Source organism: Penicillium malachiteum, assembly GCF_028827825.1.
Source record: "Penicillium malachiteum strain IBT 17515 chromosome Unknown utg000002l:1.0-8849297.0:1.0-8852440.0, whole genome shotgun sequence".
NCBI classification, from domain to species: Eukaryota; Fungi; Ascomycota; class Eurotiomycetes; order Eurotiales; family Aspergillaceae; genus Penicillium; species Penicillium malachiteum.
This window is the reverse complement of record NW_026643095.1, coordinates 6,869,826-6,890,563: the sequence shown is the minus strand read 5'-3', so window position 1 is coordinate 6,890,563 and position 20,738 is coordinate 6,869,826. Positions and strand designations below refer to the sequence as shown.

General features: G+C 47.0%; 7 protein-coding genes across 7 annotated transcripts; 2 read left to right on the top strand and 5 right to left on the bottom strand.

The window, feature by feature from the left end:
* Window positions 1-619: 619 nt before the first annotated feature.
* On the bottom strand, window positions 620-1,017 carry N7483_005540 (DNA-directed RNA polymerase core subunit RPB10; the record flags this gene model as incomplete). The annotated part of the gene is made up of 4 exons (XM_057088977.1): window positions 620-662; window positions 723-809; window positions 868-926; window positions 982-1,017. The coding sequence occupies 4 exons, from the start codon at window positions 1,015-1,017 to the stop codon at window positions 620-622; spliced, it is 225 nt and encodes a 74-aa protein (XP_056948806.1).
* A 316-nt stretch (window positions 1,018-1,333) lies between these two features.
* On the top strand, window positions 1,334-4,161 carry N7483_005539 (WD repeat protein; the record flags this gene model as incomplete). Its single annotated transcript, XM_057088976.1, has 3 exons — window positions 1,334-1,611; window positions 1,666-2,417; window positions 2,483-4,161. The coding sequence occupies 3 exons, from the start codon at window positions 1,334-1,336 to the stop codon at window positions 4,159-4,161; spliced, it is 2,709 nt and encodes a 902-aa protein (XP_056948805.1).
* Window positions 4,162-5,244: 1,083 nt separating this feature from the next.
* Window positions 5,245-7,127, bottom strand: N7483_005538 (Clr5 domain-containing protein; the record flags this gene model as incomplete). The annotated part of the gene is made up of 2 exons (XM_057088975.1): window positions 5,245-6,937; window positions 7,012-7,127. The coding sequence occupies 2 exons, from the start codon at window positions 7,125-7,127 to the stop codon at window positions 5,245-5,247; spliced, it is 1,809 nt and encodes a 602-aa protein (XP_056948804.1).
* Window positions 7,128-7,670: 543 nt separating this feature from the next.
* On the bottom strand, window positions 7,671-8,994 carry N7483_005537 (uncharacterized protein; the record flags this gene model as incomplete). Its single annotated transcript, XM_057088974.1, has 2 exons — window positions 7,671-8,418; window positions 8,489-8,994. 2 exons carry the CDS (start codon window positions 8,992-8,994, stop codon window positions 7,671-7,673), a joined length of 1,254 nt encoding a protein of 417 aa, XP_056948803.1.
* A 2,054-nt stretch (window positions 8,995-11,048) lies between these two features.
* Window positions 11,049-13,385, top strand: N7483_005536 (Het-C domain-containing protein; the record flags this gene model as incomplete). Its single annotated transcript, XM_057088973.1, has 2 exons — window positions 11,049-11,380; window positions 11,444-13,385. The coding sequence occupies 2 exons, from the start codon at window positions 11,049-11,051 to the stop codon at window positions 13,383-13,385; spliced, it is 2,274 nt and encodes a 757-aa protein (XP_056948802.1).
* A 367-nt stretch (window positions 13,386-13,752) lies between these two features.
* Window positions 13,753-15,719, bottom strand: N7483_005535 (FAD-binding oxidoreductase; the record flags this gene model as incomplete). Its single annotated transcript, XM_057088972.1, has 4 exons — window positions 13,753-13,845; window positions 13,914-14,089; window positions 14,151-15,425; window positions 15,482-15,719. 4 exons carry the CDS (start codon window positions 15,717-15,719, stop codon window positions 13,753-13,755), a joined length of 1,782 nt encoding a protein of 593 aa, XP_056948801.1.
* Window positions 15,720-17,270: 1,551 nt separating this feature from the next.
* On the bottom strand, window positions 17,271-17,580 carry N7483_005534 (uncharacterized protein; the record flags this gene model as incomplete). Its single annotated transcript, XM_057088971.1, has 2 exons — window positions 17,271-17,513; window positions 17,569-17,580. The coding sequence occupies 2 exons, from the start codon at window positions 17,578-17,580 to the stop codon at window positions 17,271-17,273; spliced, it is 255 nt and encodes an 84-aa protein (XP_056948800.1).
* Between the last annotated feature and the right edge of the window lie 3,158 nt (window positions 17,581-20,738).

The window sequence follows — 20,738 nt, the reverse complement described above, 5'->3', positions numbered from 1 at the left end:
AATTGGGTACTCCGGAGAACATCCCGGCAATATGTGGACAAGCTTACCAAGTTCATATACCGGAGTAACTCATGCGGCTGATCAATCAGAATAATACTACCGAGTACTCCGGATTGCATATGATACTGAATGATCAAGGCAAAATAGCTGGCAACTTTCAAATTGCGGTGGATTTTTTTTGACTTGTTCTAATAATGCCCTCCGTAGACGCCGAATTCCCTGTGGTGTGTACTGTACAACGCCTCCTCAAATGCATGCGAGGGAGAAACAAGAAAAAAGTTCCATCTTCCCAAAGAAAAACCAAGTCCAGCTCTTGTCCAAGTCATTTTCAAAGGGAAGAAATGAAGATTTTATCCATTCCCATCGGAGGGGAACCCCAAAGTGATAAAAGGGGATAAAGCGAGACGAAGGGTGGAATGTTGCGACCCTTTCCACATGTACTTTTTTTTGCTGCTGGCGGGGGTATCGCTGGTGATTGAGGGTTCAAAGCCGCTAGCGAGCTAAAAGATCAACGTGTAGTGCTGGCGCAAATGGGTCGTGTAGACTTCCTCCGAAAGTAGATCGCACGTAAAAAAAGGAAAAAGAGAGAGATTCCGAATGATTAAGATGTGAGAGGAAATTAGGCAAGAGCCTTGGAGCGATCCTTCTCAGCAGAGTTGTATCTATCGAACCAAGTATCAGTAAAAATGATGCCTTTGAGCATTAGGATCGTCGGTCCATACCGGAGCAGCTTCTCAATAAGATCGACGTGGGTCATGACCATTCGGCGGCAGCAGTAGCGACGGCAGCCCAGCTGGTCCATGGCATCACTAATGAAGGTTAAAAACAAAGACACACTCATAAATAGAGATTGAGGGTCATTCATACCCGTCAGGGATACCCTCGTCGAGGAGCTGCAGATAACGCTCCCACAGGTCACCAACGACCTACAGTCAAGGTCAGTGGGAATAGCTCAATATTTTCAATCAATCGTGAACTTACCTTTCCGCAAGAGAAACAGCGCACAGGGATAATCATTGTGGCGTGAAGATTAGAATGAATTGCAGATCTAAAGATGAAGCTCAAACTTTTCCAGTCACGGCCCCGGAAGGCGGTCAGTAGGATGGCGGAGGGACGGTTTTCTGCCTCTTCTCTCCGCCTGGTTTTGCTTCCGAAGAAAAAAAAAGTTGCGACTTCAACTTAGGAGGGATCTATATGCGACTCTGGCTATTCTGGATCATTGACTCCGGATGAACCTGAAGTTGGATTAACTGATTCGACTTTATTGTACCCCCTTCGATTATTTATTTTGCGGATCTAACCCCCTAATTGGGCCGCCGCAATCGCCAGCAATATGTCGCCGAAACACCAAAAACGTTCCCGAGCCAACGATGCTGCCGACAAACCACCTCGACCGACCGAGGAACGAGTCAAGAGACGCCGAACTTCAGATACTCCCAATGTGAAGGATACCAAAAAGGCAAAGAGTTCCACCTCTACGGAGGTTGTCCCGGCAGTCGAGGCCTCATCATTGGCCGTGCAGAAACAGCAGAGCACTGCTCCATGGTCATTTTCACGCCCTGTTGGTGGTCGCTACAGCAATGTGAACCCTGTGATGACCCAGGATGAGGCGTAAGTGCTCTATTTGTACCGTTCAGTACGTGATCCGTTCTGATATCTTTCTAGGTACCTCTTTGTTGGACTCGATACAGCCGTCCAAGTCTTTGCAACTTCGACATCCCGTCTTGTGCGAACCTTGCAGATGGAGGCTGGACAGCATGTCATTGGATACCAGATCTGCCCTACCGACCAGGAGGTCCTCTATATCTTCACATCCGGCTTTGTGACTAAGTGGAACTGGGATTCTGGGAAGCGAATTGCCCGCTGGGAAGCAGGCGCTCGCACGGTTGCAGTTGATGTGACCACTATTGCCAACGTGGATAGCCCAGCTGCTTATTCCATTCTGGTTCAAAAGGATGGAAAGAGACAGGTTGTATTCAATGCGTTGGGAGACAAGAAGTCGACTCCCATTGTTGCTCTTCAAACTGGCGAGCAGATCAACACTATTCAAGTTGCCTACGGTGGACGGGTCGTTGTTGCTTGTGATGGCCCACGCATTTTCCTGGGTACCACAGCCAGTATTGACCTTGAGATCCCCAATGCCACACAATATACTTGGAGGGAAGCTACCCTTCCGGTTTCCGCCACATGTTTCCACTTGCGAGAATCCTCATCCACAAAGAACCAGGCTCCCGAAGTGAAGGGCCTGAAGGCCTCAGAGACCATTGATTTGGCCCTAGGTGAAACTGGTGGATCCATCTTGATTTACCAAGATATTTTGAACACTCTGTTCGCCCGTGCTTCGGATAAGAAGTCATCCCCTAGGAAATTACACTGGCACCGTGGCTCTGTGAATACTGTGAGGTGGTCCAGAGATGGTAAGTTCCCTACAACTTGAATGTCCTTGTGTCTTACAATAACCCTAACCTCTGTTTTTCTATAGGTAACTACGTTATTTCCGGAGGAAACGAGTCCGTCATTGTTTTATGGCAATTAGATACCGGCAGGAAACAATTCTTGCCTCATTTGTCTTCTCCTATCCTCAACGTTACTGTTTCACCACAAGGGACTTCCTACTTGGTGCAGCTGGCTGATAACTCCATCATTGTCTTATCTGCACGAGAGCTCCAGCCATCCGCCACCATTACCGGTTTACAACTCGGTTGCGATGCTGGAAACGCCAAGGAGTCCGCTTCAAGGAAGGCTCTCAGCCCCGTTGCAGCTTTGCACCCGCAACACCCTGAGCACCTGCTCGTTGCTGTTCCTGCCTCTCAGCAAGGCTCTCAGCGCACTAACGCCGCCGTACTGCAGACTTTCGATATCAGATCTAACTCCCATATCTCTCGCCAAGCCCTGGCCCGAACCAACACTACCACAATCAACATTGGTCCTGAAGGCTCACCGATAACCACACCTGATATTCGGAATATGGATATTCTTCACAACGGCAAATGGTTGGCCACTGTTGATACTTGGAACCCACGCTCTCAGGACGTGGAGGTTCTGGCTGGAGTTAGCTCAAAGCAGAACGACTCTTCACTGCGACCAGAGATCTTCCTCAAGTTCTGGAAGTGGAGTGCATCCTCTAATATTTGGGAACTGGTTACTCGTATTGATGGACCTCACTTTAATGACAACCACCACTCAACGGTCCTCGGCCTAGCCGCCCGTCCTCTCTCACATGAATTTGCAACCCTCGGCGCAGATGCCTTCCTTCGTTTCTGGTGCCCCACCGCTCGACACCGCAGTGGTCTGAAGACAGACTCTAACGAGCAACACCTGGACACATGGAAGTGCCGTAGCGCCGTTGACTTGACTGGATTCCTTGGTGACACAGCTGTACCTGTCAAGCAGGCATGCATCAGCTTCTCCGAGGATGGTTCAGTACTCGCCGTTTGCCTGCCATCGGACTCCGGCGCTAACGACGGTCTCGTTCTTCTGATCGATGTTCACAGTTGCTCCGTACACTACCGACGAACTGGTATCTTCCTCGGTGTTCCTCACTCAGCCAAGTTCCTGGGACGTAACCTCATTGTTGCATCCATGGGATCAGTAACAGTTTGGGATACCGTCGATGATGTCGTCAAGCCTGCTCAGCTTCCTGCATCTATTGACCAGACCAACACCAAGTCCGGAACCGCTCCGCTCATTGCCGTAAACTCCAGAACTCAAACCCTGGCCATTGCCAGCCGCGGAGCCGATAGCACAAACGCAAAGAAGCGACGCAAGGCTCAGTACCATTTCCGAATCTACGACCTGCCATCCATGGAGTTGGTCTTCCAAGAAACTCTTGGCAGCTGTCCTCTTACCCTTCTCTCTGATGTCTACTCCGGTGACTACATCATCATTGATTCCACAGCCAGTATCCTCCGACTTGGCTGCTTGGAGAAGGCCTCCCAGAAGAACGTCCAATCTTCAGAAGTGACAAGCCACCTTACCTCAGGATTGGCTAGTATCTTCAGCCAAGGACCTGAGAGGGCTCCTGTACAGGCTATTGAGGGTGATTACTCCTCTGCTCAAACCAAGGGATTGGCTAGTGTCTTTGGTGACACTCCTTCATTCTCTTTGCCTTCTATGGGTGTTTTATTCAGAAATGTTGTCCAAACGCTAGGAAGCAGCTAAACCTGGGTCTTATGAAATTCTTTTGCATCTAAGTTCGCTGTTGCCGATGCCTTTCCAATGTCAAGTAAATGTCAAATATTTGCGCCTGCTACCATTGTATGTATAGGAGAGGAGTTCAAAATGTTTTATTCCGTCGACATTGACCAAAATATTTGATCTACATACTACTATTGCCATCCGTTTTCGACCATTCACCAGTAGGACATTTGAACTTGATACAACTCTAGGGACATTAATCTAATATCCAATATAGTCCAAGGCCATATATACATATTCATATACCCAATCGGTATACATAACATTAGAAGTACAGTAGGAGAATAATAGTATTATGGGCGGGTGTTATTTAAAGTCTTCATGTGGGAGAAGTGACTTGGTGGTGGGTGTGGGTGCCTGCAAATTCTGGGCTTGATGTGGTTTCTCAGTTATAGGGTAAAATCAGGAGTTCTGGTAATCATCCGCATCGTAGTAGCTCAGCGGGCTATCGTGTCTGTCCCGATGCGATTTGACACTATGATACCATAAGACTAGAATGCTGGGACTGAGGGTTGTCAAGTAGCATCAGCGAGCGTGAGACTTGCCTAAGTGGAACACCACCGTGAGAAAGCATGCAGCGGGCTATGTGAAAGACTTCTGCAGAGCCTTTGTCTTTTTTGCTCTTTCCTTTGATATCATTTTTATATTTTTATCTATTTTATTGGATTTGTTATGATTTTTGGGAAGTTGAGGCTGGCATCATCTTGCTCATTTTGATGCCTCACTTGGTACAAACATCGCGAAATCTAAAAGTCCCTGGTTCAATCCCTGCTCCCTTCATTTCTTTTTATTTCTTTTTTGACTGCAAGGACCAACTCAGGTGTTTTTCTTGATTATTTTTAACCTGGTTGATATACTAAACCATTTCTGTCTATCCAAAACTATACCGCTCTAACTTGTAAAACTAGTATATAGAAGGTATGCTACAGAAGGACTTGTAGAACAAAGACTATACCATACTAGGATCATTCTGGGTCAGGATCTGCGAAAAATACTAATAGTATAATTTGTCATTGATGCTAAATGCTATGCGAACTAATTTTGGATCTAAATCTGACCTAATGTCAGCACAAGCAAAGGTTTCCGTTCATGTAGATGCGTCAAATAGGCATCCAATTCATGATCCTCCTGAATGGTAAACTTGAAGGAGGCCTCATTACCATGATCATCCTTATCCACACCCTCAATCTTACTGATAACTGAGTACGGATACCGACCAGCAGTCAGTTGACGGATTTCCTCGATGGTTCGTGTCGTTAATTTATCACTCCAGCTTTTCGCAGATCCACCGGGTAAAACACCCTGAGCCCGAATCTCGAAATTCACATAAGTGTTGAGTAATGCGGAGTGAATCATCGGATCCATGTATTCAAATGCACTGGCTGCTTCGTGTTGAGGGTTGCCTGTGAATTGTGGAGGTGGTTCATTGGCTGCTTGAAGTAGCGAAGGATCGATTTGCATATCACCGATTTCGCTAGCGCTGATTGGCGCACTTGCGAGAGCCTGGGATGCAAGGGTGCTTATTCCGTTGCTAATCTCATTACCCAGGATATTAGGAGCTGGAGCACCCGGCTCGGACTGAGACGGGCCAGTACGTGTGGAAGATCGCTTGCGAGCAGGGTCCCGTTTTGTTTGGTCGTCGCGTAGTCGTTTCATCACATCGCGGCAGAGAACCTCCAGGGCTTTCAGCTTATCCGAATGATGCGGGTCGGCTTGTCCTGGCTCAAGTATTTGCTGTAGCAGTGGATTTCCTCGAATCCAATTCTCCTTCAACTCCTGCCAGTGTTCATCGCCTGCTTCCAGTTTACTTGTGAAATGATCGAGTTTGAGAGTATCATAGAAAGCATTGCGAATCAGTCGACTTTCCTCTGGATTGATTCCTAAAGCATTCTTAGCCTCGGCGATGGTCATTCTTTTCTCCAGCGTTCTCATTCGTTTCGTGACATCTGTGCAGACAACATCTAAAGCGAGGACTTTCGCATCGCGCTCGTTAGGTTCAGCATTAAAGACCTGTTGAAGATGTGTAGATTCTTGAATCAATTTGTCCTTTGCCGCTTGCCATTTTTCCGGGCCTGCAATTGTTTTCTTGATAAATCCAGCTTCTTCGCATATCTGCTGAAAGCGTTCGCGTAGTTGACGATACATCGTGTTGTCCAGATTGAGATATTGCTTACTCTCATCGATCGTAGTCTCTGACGGGAACCGGGGTGGTCCTGGAGGGTCTGCTGGAAGTCCAGCCCAGCCACGTGTACGACGTCGACGTTTCCTGGATGCCCATCGCTCTTCACTCTCCGACTTGAGACGATCCAGCCTTTCCTTGCGCTTCGCTATGACCTCTGGTGATAAACCCGGTTCAGAGGGATCACCCTCTGCAGGGTCTACAGGCAATTCGGTAGGCATGGGCTCTGTGGGATCGAATATCACGTCTTGCTTGTAGACCTCTTGTTGAAGAGCCAATAACCCTTCGTCCTCGGCCCGCGTCTCTTGTGAAACCGGACTCGGCTGGGACTTCATCCCATTGGGGACCCGAAGTAACCATCGGTTTTTCGCGCGCACGCGCATTAGTTCTCGTTCTTTAATCTCGAAGCCCTCGTCGTTCAGGATGCGAAGCATATCGCGTTGATTCGTGTTGTGTTCCCATAGTTGCTTCACTCGGGCGACAAGCTCAACATTCTTATGAGCGGGGTTTTGCTTCGAAGGGAATCCCCATCGTTTGAATTGAGTCTGAAAGGCGCGCTTACTAGTAAATCAAGTCATGGTTAGCTCTGTGAATTAAAGATGGAATATTGGACCTGATAGCTGCGGGATCTATACCTTGGGGAAAACTGATAGTAGTTCCTCATGTATTCCATGATCTCCTCCAGTGCCTTCTTCTCTTGGATGTACATCTGGAAGCAGATGTCCCGCTTCCCTGCCCAATCGTACACCATAATTGAGGGGGAGCCCCCTCGAGGAGGGGAGGGAATAATAAGGTGATCAACAACTGGAGCTCTTATCAGGCGCTTGTTGTCGCTATTGTACGCCGTAGTGTTTGGGGAAGAAAGGATGTGGCGAGGCACAAGTCCACTTGCGCAATTCCGAGTCACGTGTTACGTGTGACTTCGCATAATGATAGGGCTACTCCATATGTTCTTTTACTGATCATTGACTTCGAGGTTTGACTTAGTTATTGAAAAGACGGTATTCGTATTCCAAGGTTGTTATGCAGCAAATAAAATCTCGAAATTCAAGAACATAATTGGAATCACCCTTAAAAAAAAATTGTAAAGCACCTGTTACTCCTGACCCCCAGATTGCAAGTAGAGCCCTTGAAGCTACATGGAAATGCTCCATCATGATAAAAAAAAAGAAACAAGAAGAAAAAAAGAAACAAGAAGGGGATAAAGCCAAAAACTCGAAATAAGATCGCTCAGAGAGAGGGCTATCAACATGAATGAATATGTGAGAGGAATAGAGTTCAAAAATAAAATAAATCAGGTCATCTTGCGCAGCTTTCGACGAAACTTGAACACTCGGGTTCGAAGCCACGTCATGAAGAGTACCCAGGTACTCTTAGATTGGGATTTCCACGATGCCGATTGATTCTGCTGACCTGAGGCTGCCGGCTTAGCACCTGGAGGCTTTGGCTTTTCCGAAATCTCCTCAGTGGAATGCAACGTGGGTATCTCCGGCCCTTCCGATGCTTGACGCTTCAGGTGGCGACGGGATTGGCGTTCTTCAGCCTTCAGCTGCTGCTTCTCGATCCGGCGAGTCTTGGCAGCCTCCTTCTCCTCAAAGGCCTGTCGGGCAGCCTGGACTGTAGCTGCTCGGGTGATTGGATCCGTGCTGTTGCGAGTTCGAGAGCGAAAAACAATGTCAAGAGAATTCCGGCCAATCGAGTTATGTTCATACGTGCTCCCATTGTCTCGTGAGTAGCCAAAGGAAGGACGACCAGAGATATTGGTTTGCGACGCCCCTGGGAGACGAGTGAATGATTCGTCTTCGATTTGCAATGATGCTCGTGGGACTGGCCCGGATGAGGCTCGGACATATCGGTTGGTTTCCGTGGACAAAGCTCTGGGATCACTTTCTAGACCATCGTCTTCCAGTTCATCGCTCTCGTTCCCCGAGTTGTGGTAGGATTCACTCAGTGGGGGGGGTGTATACTTTGGGGGTTGGGCGCATAGGATAAACGTATTGCGATCCCGATCTTCCTCCGCTCGACCCTGTTCCGGCTGAAAACTGAGAAGCGCCACTGATGGATCGATGATGAGCTCCCGATGTTCGCCGGTATGATGCTCCAGTCAGGGACTCGCTTCGGCGCCGGTCTCTTTCCATGTTCATGTAAATCCCCAACCCCTCCTGTTCAGTCGATGAGCGAGAGAGATCAATAGAGGCAGTAGGCGCATCATCGCGAGACATCTTGCGAAGCATTGGTTTAATATGAACTTTGGGTTTCATCTGCTTGCTCTTGGAGCGATAATCAAGCGCATCGGACGATTCATTGGGTGTTGGACTCCATGGATCGCTTGGGGTCATATTTGGGAGGTTTCTGATTGAATCCGCGTCGCGGTCTTTGGAACCCGGTGTTTGTATATCGGAATACTCGGGGAAGGGAACTGGTTCATGGAAATCGTTTCCAAGTGGACGGGACGGGACCAGCCCGGGGTCCTCTGCGACCCATGACCGGTCCTTTGTTAACTTTGTTTTAGAACCGGTGTCTTTCTTAGACCACGATTTCATAGAATCAGTAGAGATTCGACCCTTAGCAGACGGAACCCTCGGCTCGCGGCCATATTGACTGTCGGTGCGAGCCATTTCGATAGGCCCTTCTCCCAACTCTTAGCGAAAAAGAGCCCTTAAGAAAGAGTCGCGTGGCGCATGATTATCACCGAGGAGAGAGGGAGCCACAAGTGATTTCGAGGGGAGAGAGTGAGAGCACAGCCCTGAAGTGGAGGGAGGAGGGGGGGCCAACTCTAGGGTAACCTGGGATCAGGCGGGAAAGAGGGGCTAAAGAAAGACTTTAAGATGCAGCGCACGAGAGTCTGGGCTCGAGCATCAGGCAATGGGGTGGGGAGTGTAAGCGCGGGGGCGGCGCAAGGTTGATATCACACAGCTGAGGGCCGCGTATTCTGCAGGCGCATGCCCGATAAGCACAGTAAACCCCGCCTGGGAAATCCTGGTAACTGGGGAAGCAGGAAATCAAGGCGAAGTAGAGGGTGAAAAGATTGAAAGGGGGGCCGGGGTCGAAAAGGTCTGGAGTCAAAAGAAAAAAGAGGAGAAAGAGAAAGACGGAGCGGTGAAGCCGGGGACTACCGCATGCGGGGCCGGCGCAACTATCGAACAAAAAATCGGGGTTCTTTGGGTCAATCGAGTCCAATCTTTTACAGTCTTTTGCGGGTCCAGATGTGCTATCGGAGTTTTCCTTGAATTTTAGAATTTTAGAATTTTAGCGTGGCCAAAATGCAAGTCAGATGGACATTCAAGGCGGATAGGGATCATTGGCCAAGTTTTTAACCCATTAAATAAGGAATCCCGCCAAGCCACGGGGCTGAAGATGCGGCCAAGCAATAATTCGTACGGATTAGTCGGGTAGATCCTATTGATTCTAAGCGAGTTATTACTTATTATTCGTTAATTTAATCTATAGAATTATGATTCGACATCATGCAGATGTATTGTGCTATCCTATAAGAATGAATATCATCATTATCACATTAACCTTGGTACCTATCACCTATACCCACCCAGTTCACCACCTGGGCATGCACGCAATAGTATAGAATAATTTACTAGACATCATGGATCATGGATCTATTGTATTTTTTCTTACTAAACAAGGACATGATACTAGTAGATACTTCATCTTATCACTAAGATCTGGCAGTGTCGATCTACACGTCAGTCCGAGTTCTCCTAGTATCCCGTCCAATCATTATCCATTCACTATGCAACCCATTTTACTAGTAGAATCAACTCCTCTTCTCTCTACCTAGGTGAGTTCCTAGGTAGTAGATAGTCTGGATACTAGTACTCAAGATCATAGTCCAAACATATTACCCTTTCAATATTGGGTACCTGGAAGTCAACTGGTATACCCAAACTATTCTACATCTACATCCATGGATACTGACAGGGGTACGCATCATCATGTGGTATGTGCCTAAGTACCTGGATTATTGGACTAATTCATAATGCATAAGTATACATAAGCACATGTTCTTAATTCTAATTCGGTCTGACCTTTAGACGCCACCAGTTTGCCACGACATCTGGATCTAGTATTTCTTCCCGTGACTAAATCCTACCCTACCTCACCTCCAGGGCTACATCAGGGCTATATAAGAAATGACTCAAATATAAAACCAGTTAACTGAAGCAGGGTATTTATTTATCTACATCCAGTTAATTTTAACATTTCAAATTGAAGTTTCACACATAGGTATAATATAAGTAAACGCAACTATCAATATACACCAACTTGGTAGTATCTTGAACTAGGTAGTATATACTCCAGATTCGAGGTTGGCCTTAGGTATACACGTAGACTTAATACAACCAGGACTACCTAGGTATCACTCTTAGTACCTGTAGCCCAGTATCTAAAGCCAAATATATTTATTCTGTCATCAAGTACCACTATACTAGACCCAACTGGCGCCAAGCCAGCTAAATACAACACGGGCTGCAGCCAAGAATCGTGTACACAATTTGTCCCCGCCATCAACCTGGCGCGTTGGGCAGAACTTTTCCTCCCACTTTTCAATATTTGAATGATCTAGTTAAGATGAGAACCCAAGCCTGAAAATCAGCTCTGATCCATCTCTTCCCCCTTACTTTCACCTCAGGCTTCTCCCAACTCCGACTCCATCATGCATGCACCGACGCAGAACATGTGTCTTATCTTCTTTGTTATTCTTGCGATCTCCAGTCAGGCTTATGCCTTTGGCGCTGGAAATATCGCCTCGCTCTCAAAGATTGAAGGACAAAACTGGCGACATGGAGATATCGAAGATGCGTTATTGACTTTATTCTTGGCCCGTGTAGCCGGAGGACGGAAATTCAGCAAGCTGGATGTGAAGCGAGTGTACTTTGGCAACTGGCTACGAGATTACAGTCAAGCTGTTGACGTCGGGACTGTGAAATATGTGAGCGCAGAAGCTATCCGTATTCTGATTTGGGTTCTAGGATTCATGACTTTCGGGTGGGTTCGCCAACAAATACATTTTTCAAACCCTATGTGGATCCAGTTGACCTAGTCTTCTAGTTACGGTACTGGCGAATTTGAGGTCACTACGGAGCGACTTGGCTGTTACCAACCGACGGAACATATTGATAATCCCCTCGGATATGCGGAAGGCGAAGATGCGCGCAATTATGACCATCGTCTGCGTGGACCTGTGGACGAGGAACGTGAATTATCCATTGATCCACGTACAGGTCTGAAATGCTACATTGCCTCTGAAGATATGGGAATTGACACATCCGCAAACCTCATTCGTCGTGTTCTCGGTCATTCCATCCAGCTTGGTCGTCGCTATGCCCGTTCTGGCCGTGAAGAGGACCTTTATGAGGCTCTTCGATTACTTGGAACGGGCTTACACTGCTTGGAAGACTATGCCGCCCACTCCAACTACACCGAACTGAGTCTCATTGAGCTTGGTGAGAGAGATGTCTTCCCACATGTTGGCCGGAATACAATGCTGGAAGTCTCAGGTGCGCGAGATTATGTCTATCCCATCGTGACTGGAACCTTTGGTGGAGTTGATTTCTTCCACTCCGTACTCGGCGAGTTCTCTGACAAAGCCAAGCAATCTGAGATACAGTCGTTGGAGGGTGTGATTGCCGAATCTGAGAATGACGACTCATCCGAGAGCATACTACAGGGACTGCTGAGCAAGATACCCAGTGGGTTATTCGGTGGTAGTGATACTTCATCAAGCCAGATGGATGATTTCAAGGCAAAAGCCGACGAGGCGAAGCATAACGCATCTAATATCTCTCCCCGGGAACCAGAGGAATGGGCTCGTTATCTTGACGATGTCCAGAAACAGGTCTATCCCGTCTTGGAATGGCACGACCACCTACTGAAATCAATCAACGAGGCAATTGAGAAGATCCCCGTTCTCCCAGACCTGATTGAGCAGGTCCAGGATGAGATCACCGTCTTTGTCTTTTCTGTTCTCGCTCCGTATGTTCTGCCTATCATCCAGCAAGTCAAATCGGAGTTAGAGACTGGTTCCTCGGAGGTCATTCAGAGTAGTCGGCAGCAACAGCATATCGTGTTCAACGATGACTCCTCCTCCAACCCTACTCATTCAATGCTTTCAAAGGATCATTTCTCGAATGTGCTCAACGAGCCAGCTGGGCGGATTGCTTCTAATGTTGTCAAATGGACAGTGCCCCAGCTTATGCAATGCTGGGATGATGAGGATGCAGATATCGACCGGGTATTGACTAGAATCATTTCCGGTGTCTTTCACCACCCCGCACTACGAGAATACGGAGATGACGGCGCGAACGAAATTCGTCACATCATGTTCTCCACGGTGGAACAGTGGTGGAGTGAGCACAGCGATGAGGCGCGTGATTATCTGCGCGAACAGTTGAGCCGGGATGGTGTCTTGGAGGGCAAGAACCATAAAGAAGGTGTAGAGGATTGTGGCCATGGTTGTGGAAAACCCCTAGCCCTACCCAAGATCAAGAACAATTCCGGTGGAGACTCGCAGCCTGAGAATTTCGATATCCAGAATATCGCCTCGGAAGCATTGGGCGGCGGAGCCCTGGGAGGGTTGCTTGGAGGTATTGTGGGTGGCATGAGCTCTATGGCTTTGAACAAGGATGAGGACAGTGGTCGAGAAGGCTCTCAAGATGAGGATGATGCCAGCGATTCTGGAAGAGAACATTCGCATAGACATCGACACAAGCACCATCATTCGCACGAGGATGATCAGCCTTCGCAAGATGACTATTCCCAACCAGAATACAACCCGGAACCCCCTGCCGTGGAGAGTTATCATCGTGAGGAGTACCAGAGTTACCGACAAGAGGAAAATGGAAGTTACTACCACGAAGAGCGACGGGAGTACTATGAAAGCACTGAGACGGAATACGTGGAGACGCAATCTCGCTATGATTATGGTCCTCCACCACCTGCCTTCCCACCCATTGAACAAAGCAGCTACGGACACGAAGGATTTGGACAGTAAGTTTGATTAGATGAGTGATATGAACAGGATATTGATGGCTGATCAACTTTATTTAGGGAATTTCCACCCGGTTTCCCTCCGCCTCCACCAGGCGATTTCGATCAATTTTCCAGACCCAGTTACCCAACTCCTGGGAACGGCTTCAGGCAAGATTTTGATGAGGAAAATGTTGAGTATGCGGAGGGGCGTTACGAGCGGCGAGATGATGAGGATGGATCGCGAAGTGGTGATGGTGATGAAGAGTCCCGTCCACACCACCGACACCATCGCCATCATCATCACCATCACCACCATGATGATGATGATCATTCGGGGTCGGATTCGGATTAAATCTTAGGCTTACAAAAAAGCTCAAAGAGTAATCTTTTTACCACTCCTTGACTTCGCCAGGAGCTGGGATCTCGGTTCGGACAACTTTGTCGCAGTTCAATAAACGGAGGGGATCAAAGGCCAATTTCAACTGTAAATGTGTATTAGTCACAAATTGTAAAATCGAGAATGTTGATCATAAGAATCATTAAGACTTACCCGACGCATGGCATCTACAGTAGTTTCACCCAGTTCATGGGCAAGGTAGTCTCGCTTGACAAGACCAACGCCATGTTCTCCTGTCACAGTACCCTCCATCTCCACAGCCCGCTTGACCATGCGATGGATCACACCCTCGGCGGCCTTCTTCTCGCTTTCGTTGAAAAGAATGATGGCTAGTTTGCATTTAGCTTATGTTTCCTCCCCTGAACCTCCATCTCTTTGAGGTTTACTTACCGTGGAAGTTTCCATCGCCAACATGACCGCAGATACCAGCCAACAATCCACTCTTGACCATATCATCCTTGGTGATATCAATAATCTCTGGTAGTCGGCTCATTGGCACGGCCACATCAGTTGTCCAGACACGATCCTCAGGTCCTCTGCGCATAGCCATAACACTCCACAAGGCCTGTTTGCGGGCGCTCCACAGCTCCTTAATCTCCTCTTGACCGCGAGCAAACTCAAATGATTTTCCAGAGGCATTGGAAGCGATCTTCTGGACCATACTAATCTGTTCCTTCACAGCAGCCGGGGTTCCGGTAAACTTGAAGAAGATAGTAGGCGACTCCTTCCACTGGCGACTGGTGCTCTGGCTAGCATTAATGCACTTCATCTGTACATCGTCCAGAATCTCCACACCCGCAACAGGGATACCCTCCTCGACAACCTTGGTGACACATTCCGCGGCATTCTGAATGCTAGGGAAGCTAGCCACGGCCACACTCTCACTCTTGGGACGAACAGTGAGCTTCAATGTTGCTTCGGTGACAAGACCAAGGGTACCCTCGCTACCAATGAAAAGCCTGGTGAGGTCATATCCAGCACTGGACTTGCGCGGGCGCTGTCGGGTCTTGATGACAGTTCCGTCAGCCAGGACAACTGTTAAGGAGAGGACCCATTCGCGCATGGTTCCATAACGGTAAGCGTTTGTTCCGGAACAGCCTGTGCCAACCATACCGCCGATCATGGCTCCAGGGCCTGGGTCCGGTGGGAAGAAGAGACCATCCTTTGTCAACTCTTCGTTAAGCTCTTCCCAGCCCAATGCAGGCTGAACAACTACATCAAGGTCGTGCTTGTTGAGCTTGATGATACGGTCCATCCGGCGGAAGTCAATGCATACTCCGCCCCGCGTTGGGGCAAAGTGACCCTCGAGACTGGTACCACCTGAGTACGGAGTCACCGGAATCACGCGCTGGTGGCAGACCTTCATGATACGGGATACCTCCTCGGTGGTTTCCGGGTAAAGAATCAGGAAAGGCTTCTCGTCTTCCCTCCGAGAGTAGGAAGACCAGTCCGATCCGGCGTGGGACTCGAGGTCACCTGGGGTGGTAGAGACATTGTCTTTACCTAGAATCTCGACGAAGTCGGACCAGGCGGCCTGGAGGTTGGATGGAGAGAAATTGTGCTTGGGAGAGTCGAGCTCGGACAGCTGACTAGTAGATGTGGTTGGGAGGGCAGCAGGCTTGAGGGATCCGAGGTAGTATGCTCCGGTGGAAAAGAAGACCAAAGCTATCGGAATAGAATTAGCGACGGTCCGTTCGGCAGACGGGATTATTAGGACTTACCGAAGACTAGAGCGGCATATCGGCCTCCGGATGATTGTGTTTGGAACTGAGCGAAGCGTTCCTGCTCGGCTCGCTCACGCTGCAGACGTTGTTGGGTACTCTCGTAGAGCTGGCTTTTGAAGGACGCCTTCTCATTTGCGTAGTATCGGGCCGATGCGCCGAAGAATCTCTGTTGGAGGGGACGAGCTGGTGAGCTGCGTAATGCCCCTCGAAGGGCAATCGAGGTCTGACGCAACATTGTTCAAGATGGTTGAAAGAGCAAAAGATAGCTCTTGCAAACTGTTATCTTCCTCCCATGGAATTGCGATGTGAACATGCGGAATTACGCGATTCTCCGCATGGCTTGGCACGCACGGGCCCAGACTATCAAGTCAATGACCTCGGGATCTTCACTGTATCTAATAATCTAATACTAAGAGTCTTGAAGGGGCGTTATGGCTTTACTATTTAGTATTAATCAATCACGATCGGTTTCATTAATACATATGCCATTGCAGGACAATCAATTGATAGAAGTATTCAAACCGTGACATCATGATATACGTGGAAAGTTAGAACCTTGGACGGGACACTCTATGGGACTAATCACTGATATTAACTACTACATAAGCAGATACTGACAGTGTAGAGTATCATGAAATCTGCCACAAATCCAAGCATTTCTGAGGTCTAAGATTCAAGTTGGCGTCAATCTTGGGACACCCGTGCCAGGTGGACCTACCTAGGTTCTGGATTTCCCCCTATCTAAAAGATATTAGAACGTAATATAAAACACATAAGGTAAAAAAGGAGAACATTATTTTTCAAATAGAAGAACCTTGGAATATCAATTGATGTTGAAATACCGTCTTCGAAATTAGAAAGTTCAGGTGGCCGCACTTTCTGAACTACCGTAGAAAAATCACTATTTTAATGATATTTCAAACTATATAGCGGGCGGTATGGAAGAGAAAATGTCAAATTCAGAGCCCTGGAGGTTATCACAGAGAAACTTGGAGAAGGGTATTACTGATAAATCGCTTGCTATCTATACACTCATATGCTGATACTCCAACCAAGACTCCAAGAGCTCCAATATTGGATGATCAATTAATATTAATTCACAACCATGATAATCAAAACATGTCTGTAGAAAAGCAATATTTCAATGGCAAGATATAAACTAAGGATAACCAGGGGACCTTCAAGTTCCAAGATGGTTCATCGAATATTCCTTATAAATTATAAGATCGAGTTATCTAATCACTTTAGTGCATAATTTTACTTCAAACCTTTCATTCACATCCAAGGTTCAAATGTTCAACAAAATGTGTGAAATTCTAAGGGTATGAAATTTGACCACTGACCCTCCAGGGCTACGACTAAACCTTCTTTTAAACTAATGAAAAAAGAGTAAGCTATCCCAACTTCTTAGGTGTGCATAGAGCAGAGTCTATTTGATTTGATAACTTTTGCTTATTCACCTCCAGCTAGTGCACTTCTTTTGTCTGTTCCGCATATCTACGTCCTCGGTCATAATTTAATATTGGTAGATCAAGGCAAGAAGATCACATTCATTAAGATATGATCGTGGTAGATAGTAAAGACAGTAAAACAAGTAATCAATTAGGAGTCCTAATCAAGTTTAACAGCGGGCTTAAAAGCTCTGGCTCTAGAGTAAACATAAAACCGGGGTAAATTCAACACTCTCTCTTCCCCATACATCGGCGATCCAAGCACTTAGAAGTCATAGTACCTAATCACTTCTGAAAACACCCCTTAAAGCGAAGACTTGCCACAGTTATAGCGTCTATGTGCACTCGTTCTCGCAGTAGGTGCCACCGGACGTGGTGCACTCTTGGCGGCAGTCCTCCCCGCCAATAAGGTTAGCACTTGCGCATTGCACGAGGCAGAAATCATCAAAGTATGTCTCGACACAAGTTGAGTATGAGCCGCCAAAGCAGGCCTCGCGCACTTCAAGGTTCGTAGAGGCGTCGGCCGGCATGGCAGTCGAGGCCAAGGCAAGGGCAAGAAGGCCGGCTAGGTAGTTTTGCTAGAGATTGCGAATATTAATGAGAGGTTTAAAAGCACATCAGGATTGAACTCACAATGAACATCATTGCGAAGATTCCGAAGGATTGTGAAAGGTCGCGAAGATTTGAGAAACTTTGAGAAGGTGATATGAACGGTGATAATGAAGTAAGTTCAAATGTTGGATATAGCTCAATTTATATTTCGACATCTGGAGGACGACCGACTTGTCTTCTAGCGAGAGCTCGTGAATGCATGAATTACTAGATGATTCGAGTTGACTAGTCCATTTAGAGGAATGTCTCAGCCTCCCGGGGCCATAAATATTCCGAGGTTTCGCCCCCGGGGCCCTATGAATGACCTAGGCCAAGGTAGATTGATTAGATCGATTAACATGGCGAGATCTAGCCTGTACCTAGATTGGAGAGTTTTACGAAAGGTCATCACGCAGGCCCTCATGATACTCTTAAAGTCCAATATTTGTCCTTAAAAGAGCAGTCCACGGGTGTCATAGAAGTAATCGTCCAGTGCGCTGACGTTCAAGCAATCATAAACCACCTGGCAATCACACCCGATACACGACCTCTCGTAATGAGTTAGTGCTTGGTCGCCCCCAGGTGCCCATTTTCTCCGGCTGATGGCTAATCCGGGAAATCGCTCAGCTATGAAACAGCATTCTGCGCCTTCAATTGGGCAGCCTCGTCGGCTGTCTTCTTGTTAATCTTCTCCGGCAGCTCGCACTTCTTCCCACTGGCAGTATTAGGCCCCGGGAGTGGATCCCAAGAATACAACTCAATGATAATTTGAATTACATGATCAATCCTTTCGGTGATATCCGAAGAACGCAGGCAAGGAAGCCGTCATCCTTCTCAAGAGAATTTACGTAATTAGATCACCAGGTGCCCCAGGTGGCAGGGTTCTTGAAAAGACTCCGAGCTCCATGACCAATTTAGGCTAGGTCCAGATGTCATGTAGTGAGGACGGGAGTTCCCCGTACTATTCGCTATCCCTAAACAAGACGCCTGGTTCCCAACAGGTTATGTTAAGAAAGAAAAGGTAAGGAGAGAGAAAAAAGAGGCTAAATATTGTTGGGGCAATAAGTATAACAAATGAATCCGTACTTCGGGTGGGACTATGAAATTTATGATACTACTTGTGCTGATCAGAAAGTAATTTACAAATGATCAACAAAATGTTATTAAGTGAATGGTTTCATCAATTGATAGTGGGTAAAGAGACTGATAAGGAAGTTGAGATTCCGCGAAATTGGGGGCCAACATTTGAAGTTTTCACAAATAACTAACGTGAATATTTTATTTATTTCTTGAATTCAAGTTACTACTCAACATGCCTTTGACGATATATTATAAGCTAAATACTCTGGTGCCATATATTAAAAGATACTTGAATACTTCCAAGTTGAAGATGCAGGGCTCACAAAACAAGCTTCTTAGGACCTCGGGACAAAGCTTGGCTTTGTCAAGAGTATTTAAGGGTCCATGCGCCTCACGGGCCTCCAGGGCTTACGGGCACCGCATAGTGGATACCCAGAGACTTCAAATGTTTTAGCGTTTAAGCGTTTCGCCCCGGGGGCCACTTACCCCCTTTGTCCCTTCGTCCCTTTGTCGCCTAGGGGTCCATTCACCCACCACTGGGGTCCATCAATGGAGTCTGCTCTGGTCCGAGTCTTCTTGAGATCACAAATCAGTCTTCTGGACGGCCCGGGGGTTACTCCGATAAGAGGAATCTAGATAAATACCTCCACCTGGGCAGGGCTATATTTAAAATAATACCTAGAGGTACCTACGTATCGATCTATATTAACATTTACATATCTACTGACTATAGGGCACCTGGGCAGCTTCCAAAATGCGACCATCCAGGTACCTATCTTTAAACTCCAGACGTCTAAGGTTGAAATATACCAGTAGAAGCAGGAACGAGTATACAAAGAAGATTAAACATTTGAATATTACTAAAAGTTGATACTTCCAACGTAAAATTTCTCCAGGGCGAACATTCAAGGTAAAAACCCGCGGTCCTCTCACATGTCCAGCAAAAAAAAAAAAAGTGATATAAAAAAAGTGAAAAAATTATGAAACACGTGAGCCGTCTCAAAGCCTGCAGGCCGGATGAGGGCTTTGAGAACCGAATCCACCCTGAATCATCCTTGAAAGGTTCCCGAGACGGATAGCTTGCTTGCAGGAAAGGAAATCTGCAGGAAAGCAGATCCCAAGGATCTGATCTCAGGACACTCCTATTGATCTCATCATGGAACAAGTATGATCAGCAAGATGGGTACGAGGATTACTCCTTAATCACCCTACGTCTTATGAGATCGGGAGGATCATAGGGTGAGTAAGTTGTGCAGAATGTCAAGATCCATATCTAGAAAAATTCCCAGTCATGTCGAACCTTTTTTCCTTTTGATTTCATCTAGCATCTCCAGATGATAAACCCAGTGGATACGAAATTTAGGATTTAATCGCCATAGTGCAATTAGAGCCCAAGATTTAGGTGGATAATCATCGGGGAACGAACTGAAGAAGTAGTAAAGGTCGTGTATCCACTCGGTACGTACCTCGAGGTTGGTATTCAGCTTCAATTCAGGGAAGATGTCTTTATTTTCGCAAATTATCTCCAAGGCTCTAAAGGCTAAACTGTTGGTTTTCTCATTGGTGGTTGGATTGTCCGTAGTCTGAGATACTGGAAGCTCAGAGCGAAGGTTCGGTCGTGATTCCTGAGGGATTCGAGGTCTTTTGCAGGGGACTCGGTCTGTCATCTTATTTTGGGTGTCCCATATGTTCAAGTATTGGAATTTTGAAGGGGTGAATGTCAGAGCATGGCTTTATCTGAAGGATGACCTCGGGAGCGAAGTGAAATAGATCAAACTACGAGTCAGGAAAGGCAGAGATAAAGAAGAAGGCGGAGACCCTATAAGCAATATAGACTGATACTTATACTTATCCACGGGTATGATCAAGTATCTAGGTATCATGCTGATCATTGTGAGATCAATAGAATCCTCGGTATATAAAGTAGGATTTTCCAAGGTTCTTTCCTTTGGATTCATTTAGGTGCCATCCTAGTCTAGCACTTTCGCTGTTACATTCAGAAGCCAAACTAAAACCATAGGAATTATTGCCGATTTTGGCTATGGGCTCTCATTTTTAATTCGCATCGATTACTTTGGGGGAAAAAGGGCAGAGATTCGAAATCCAGACATGAACTGGCTTCGTAGCGCAAT